Source organism: Otolemur garnettii, unplaced genomic scaffold, assembly GCF_000181295.1.
Source record: "Otolemur garnettii isolate 467f Iridium unplaced genomic scaffold, OtoGar3 scaffold00100, whole genome shotgun sequence".
Classification (NCBI taxonomy): domain Eukaryota; kingdom Metazoa; phylum Chordata; class Mammalia; order Primates; family Galagidae; genus Otolemur; species Otolemur garnettii.
Window position 1 is genome coordinate 7,362,102 of NW_003852495.1, and position 5,773 is coordinate 7,367,874.

At 50.8% G+C, this 5,773-nt stretch overlaps 1 protein-coding gene across 1 annotated transcript in view; it reads left to right on the forward strand.

Annotated features, from left to right (window-relative positions):
* Positions 1-5,773, forward strand: part of SPINT2 (serine peptidase inhibitor, Kunitz type 2) — a 33,691-nt gene extending 27,918 nt beyond the window's left edge. Inside the window, exons 3-7 of the mRNA XM_012809162.2 lie at positions 1,128-1,187; positions 2,446-2,499; positions 3,725-3,886; positions 4,175-4,213; positions 5,525-5,773. Of these exons, the coding sequence (XP_012664616.1) occupies positions 1,128-1,187; positions 2,446-2,499; positions 3,725-3,886; positions 4,175-4,213; positions 5,525-5,691 (482 nt within the window). The 3' untranslated portion in view covers positions 5,692-5,773. The remainder of the gene's footprint in view (positions 1-1,127; positions 1,188-2,445; positions 2,500-3,724; positions 3,887-4,174; positions 4,214-5,524) is intronic.

A 5,773-nucleotide genomic window follows, 5' to 3' on the forward strand; every position in this document is an offset into this window, starting at 1 on the left:
CAGCAACCTCAAACTCTTGGGTTTAAGCAATTCTCTTGCCTCAGCCTCCCAAGTAGCTAGGATTACAGGCACCCACCACAATGCCCTGCTGTTTTTTTTTTGTTGCCATTGTTGTTTAGCTGGCCTGGTCCAGATTCAAACCTGCCAACCTCAGTGTATGTGGCTGGCATCCTAACCACTGTGCTATGGACCCCAAGCCAGCTCAGTGGTATTCACTACAATTTTACACTGTTGTATACCCTCTTAACTTTCTTTCTTTCTTTTTTTTTGAGACAGAGTCTCAAGATGTTGCCCATGGGTAGAGTACTGTGGCATCATAGCTCACAGCAGCCTCAAACTCTTGGGCTCAAGCAGTCCACCCACCTTGGCCTCCCAGAGTGCTAGGATTACAGGCATGAGCCACTGTGCCCAGCTCCCTCTTAACTTTCTAAATCTTTAGATGAGTTGATATAATTAAGCAGATTGTTTAGACCCGGAGGCCATTCTGTCTTTTTTTTTTTTTTGGCCAGGGGCTGGGTTTGAACCCCGCTGCCTCTGGCATATGGGGCTGGCGCCTACTCCTTTGAGCCACAGGTGTCGCCCCATTCTGTCTTTTTATAATCACTTTAGATGTCTTTGCTCTGATTCCTGACAATTTGATCTTTTTTTTTTTGTAGAGACTGAATCTCACTTTATTGCCCTTGTTAGAGTGTTGTGGTGTCACACAGTTTATAGCAACCTCCAACCAACGCCTGGGCTTGGGTGATTCTCTTGCCTCAGCCCCTCGAGTAGCTGGGACTACAGGTACCCGCTGCTTTTTTGTTGCAGTTTGGCTAAGGCTGGGTTTGAACCCGCCACCCTCAGAATATTGGGCCGGCGCCCTACCCAACTGAGCCACAGGCGCCGCTGTGATCTTAAAGTTTAATCCTCAAAGAGTAGTCTTGGTTCCTCATTTCCAAATTGTGGTGGGCTCCTTGTGGTTTAGCATGCACATTGAAGGTCCCACGTAAAAGAGAAATGGGAATTGCCTTGAGAGGCACGAAGGACCTACTCAGACCCTCACAGCTGCTCAGACTCAGCTCAGTTTTCCCACTGGGCAGTCTTGGAGGGCACTTTTCTCACTGTGATGTTTATTTGTCCCCTTACAGAGAATTCCATTGATCATTTGGCCACCAGCAGGAATGGAGCAGATTCCTCTGTCCCAAGTGGTAGGTTCTTAAAAAGACCCAGTATGAAGTAAGGGCCACGCAGATGGGTAACTATGAAAAGACACATGTAATTTGGGAATTGTAAAGGGCTCCCTGCTCCTGGGTCTGTTTACTCAGCAGTGGCCTGGGCTGCCAGCTGTCCTTACATGGGAGAGACCACATTGTCCAGCTGACACAAAGGATTCGGCAGTGCTCCTTGGTTGGCCCTACCTTCCTGGAGGACAGGCAATCAAGGTGGCTACTGCCTAGGAGGCTCCAGGCCTCTGCCCACTGCACTGTCCCTCTCCCCCACCCCACCTCTCCCTGCTGTGTCACCTTTGCTCCTTGCTCCTGTTGCTGTTTCCCTCCCTGTGCAAAAAGCCCTCTGTCCTTTGCCACCCACCTCTCTCTCGTTCTGCCGCAGAACTTGATCCCGAGCTTTGTGTTAGCTTGCTTTCTAGTGCTGACAGCAGCTGCCCCATTCCTCCTTTATGCTTTAAGGACTGCATCGGGAGCCTGGGGTGAGTGGTCCGATGCACTGCCAGGTAGCATATGTGCCCTCAGGGGCCAGCCCCACTTTCCCAGCGGCCAGTCCCCGGGCAGTAGACTCAGCTAGGCACGCAGGGCCCTGTCTGGAGGGAGGGACACCACCCCCATCCTCATTAAAGGACAGAACTCTCCCTGCAACCAGGGCTTTGGTTGCAGTCTTGGGTCTGGACCTCTGACTCTGGCACCACTGCTGGTGTGAAAGTCGGGATTTTTTTTTAGTTCAGTGGCTGTCAGGGGTAGGCTGGTTCATAGAACACCAAAGAGGTAGGCTACAGTCACCTTCCAGTTTGCTAGGCCAGGAATCCTGTGCCTGGGTTCACTGTTTATTCCCTCTTTGGCTTCTCTGGGTCCTGGAGTATCAGTGTGATAACTTTTGTCCTCTTAAGAAAAATTTCCCAGGAGGTGCGGGGCCTCCTTGCTATATTAGAAAGTATGAGCACGACTTTCTTCCTCATCACACCAGAAACTGGCAGGGATGAGTTTCCATAGTAACACCAGAGAGGGCGGGGTGGGGGGGCCCTCACTGTCCACTGCTCATTTAGTGTGTGCTTAGCACCCATAAGGACTCGGGTTGACAGAACAAAGCTGCCCACAGACAGGGTCTCCACACGTTTCCTTAAAGGTGCTGGTGTACCCGTACCCCTCAGCGGGCCCTTTTTGAGTCAGCCCCAGCTAGGCCACATGTCCTGTGTCTGTCCCAGCCTCCCTGAAATTGATGTTTGTGTTTCAGTTCCTAGAAGACAGGATTCTGATGACCTCTCCAGCGATATTTTCAACTATGAAGGTATAACTAAAAAAAAATTTAATGTGGGGCAAGACAGGTCTTCTTACTGAGTTGAGGATTGAAGCACACTTGTGCATTTCCACTGGGGAAATTGAGGAATGGGGCTCCCTACTTCCCAAGTGGAAGCACTTTGGGGTGAGGGGCAGCCTCACATGGCTGCCTTTAGCCAGCAGGGCAAAGTGTGCAAGTGGAGAACTTTGGTGTTAGAGGGGTAGGATAGAGTGTGGTTCTGGAATTTACCCTCCACTGTACCTCTCACCAGCTGTGTAGCAAGTGACTAGCTCTGAATCAGAGCTCCTATGCATAAAATGAGGGTTCTAGGGTAGATCTCATAGAGACTAAGTTAGCATATGTACATTGTTAGAACACCATCTGGCACAGAGGAATTACCAAATTAAGGCAGTCTTTTATTGTTAAAGCAATTTTATTTATTTATTTATTGAGATAGAGTCTCACTTTGTGGCCCTCTGTAGAGTGCTGTGGCATTATAGCTCACAGTAACCTCAAATTCTTAGGCTCTTGTCTCTGCTTCCCAAGTAGCTGGGACTACAGGCACCTGCCATGATGCCGGGCTGTGATTTGGAGATAAGGGTCTTGCTGTTGTTCAGGCTGGTCTTGAACTCCTGACCTCAAACAATCCGCCAACCTCAGCCTCTCAGAGTGCTGGGGTTAGAGGTGTGAGCCACCACACTTGGACTTTATTTTTAAAAAAAAAAACTTTTTTTTTTTTTTTTGAGACAGAGCCTCAAGCTGTCCCCCTGGGTAGAGTGCAGTGGCATTACAGCTCACAGCAACCTCCAACTCCTGGGCTCAAGCGAGTCTCTTGCCTCCGCCTCCCAAGTAGCTGGGACCACAGGCGCCCGCCACAACGCCCGGCTATTTTTTTGGTTGCAGCCGTCATTGTTGTTTGTGTCCCCAGGCTGGGGATTCGAACCCGCCACCTTAGGTGTACATGGCTGGCACCTTAGCCGGTTGAGCTATAGGAGCCGAGCCAAAAAAAAAAAACTTTTTAGACAAAGTCTAATGCTGATGCCACTGGTGTCCAGTGGCATCAGCATAGGTCACTGCAACCTAAAACTGTTGGGCTCTTGTGATCCTCTTGTCTTAACCTCCTAGCCCAGACTCCCCTTCTTTGGCTGATGCTGTGTGCCAATCAGGAGCATTCTGGCTCAGTTCTACCTCCACAATCCTGATCATTTGTATTCCTTGGGCTATTTCCCTCCAGAATACTGTACGGCCAAGGCAGTCACTGGGCCTTGCCGGGCATCCTTCCTACGCTGGTACTTTGATGCTGAGAAGAATTCCTGTGATAACTTCATCTATGGAGGGTGCCGGGGCAATAAAAACAGCTATCTCTCCAAGGAAGCGTGCATGCACCGCTGCTATGGTGAGTTGCCCAACCTGGAGTCCAGGAAATAATGGTGGGGGATGAATCCTCCCGTTGAGAACTCCAGCCCATTTCCCTATCTCCAAAATGAGAATCTTGGGAAAGCTTTTCCTTTGGATCCCACTGGGGTGGTAAGACCTCAGAGCTCCCAGGAGAGTTGAGAGAAGTCCTTCAGAGAGAGCCCCCTGTGACAGCCCTGAGGACAAGGGGATCCTGGGTTGGTGATAGCCCTAGGGTTGGGACAGAACTGTGAGCTGTGACCTCTCTGGGCTGTGTGCTCTCTTCCAGGCAAGCAGATATATCCAGTCTTACCCCCTGGCACAAAAGGTAAATAGCCCTTTGCCCTCCTCCTGTCATCTCCCTGCCCCTCTTCCTTGAGCAAGCTCAGCTTTACCCAGCTGTAGTTTTGCTGGGACAGATTATCCTTCACTGTAAACATCTTTTTGGTAGAAAGTTATTTCCACATGGGAACAGCAAGGCAGCTTGGAATATGTGGTGACTATCCCAGTGTGTACACAGACCGCTGGAGAGTCATTGGTTCATGAGGCACACTCCACCTGGGTGGCTGGGTGACTGGGGGACAAGGGCTGTTAGGTGTGTAGAGACAGTTGCACACAGGCCTGAGACTGGTCTGAGGTTTGGAGGGAACTTTGCTGCTGTGGAGTATAAAGAATTGATCATGGGCAACAGGATGGAGGCCAGGCATCCTCTCACTTTTGTGTCTGAGCCTGAATTGTGGATGGTGATGTGAGCACAAAGGACCTGCCACACTGGTTTGGTCTCTTTCTCAACCTGTTTCCATATTAAAGAGCCAAGACCTGGTCTACTAGTCTGCTCTGTTCTAGAAGCTAGGGCCTAGTTTGGCAGGAGTGGAGCTGAAAGCAGCCCAGGTCTGGCACATTTGTGGGTGGAGCTGGAGAGAGGGGATTGCCCCAAAAGGGCTGGTGCTGCTAAAGTTCTGTAGCCAAGTCCAGGAGGGAGCCAGGTAGCTGCCAGAGGAGGTCACATTCCTCAGTGGAGCTCCACCTGAGAAAAAGCATCTTAACTGACCAGTGGGACTGCAGTGGGGCAACTTAAATTTGCCTGGCAGTTGGGAGCACAAGGGTCCCCTCCCAACACTGCACCCAGTCCACCTTTGCCTCCACCCTGACTTCATTCCAAAGGTGGCTCTCAGCCATGTTGGTCACCTGCAGGGCCACGTCGTTCTCTGTTGCTCTTCATAGGGAGTATGTGAACATAAAACCTTTGAGGTTTAGTGACTACACACAACAAGACAGATGTGTTTTATACCCTGTGTTTCTGCGGGCCCAAACTCCTATACAGGCTGGCCGAAGAGGTGGCGGGGAATACAGACTTGAAGTGGGTTTCTAGTTCACAGAGAAGGAATACAGATAGCCACTCTGCTGGTGCACATGGCACAGCATTTCTTTTTTTCAGGGAACCTTGGTGACTTCTGGCAGGCTATGTCAGAGCTCTCTCCAGCTGCAGTTCTCCAGCCCCTGGGGTTGGGGAAGGGACATTGGTCCTTGCCCTGAGCCCACTTAGATTCTCCTTTGTCCTGGGTAGCTGCCATCCTGCCTTGGTCTGGCTGTGTCCCTCCTTGCCTTGCCAGTACTAAGGCCTCTCTCTCATCCCCAGTGGTGGTCCTGGCTGGGATGTTCGTGATGGTTCTGATCCTCTTCCTGGGAGCCTCTGTGGTCTGCCTGATCCGGGTGGCACGGAGGAACCAGGAACGTGCCCTGCGGACCGTCTGGAGCTCTGGGGATGACAAAGAACAGCTGGTGAAGAACACATACGTCCTGTGAATGCCCTGTCACCAAGAAAACTGGGGAAGGGGGGAACGTGTGTGTGCTTTTTTAAAATAGAGTGATTGATTTGTATTTGTGA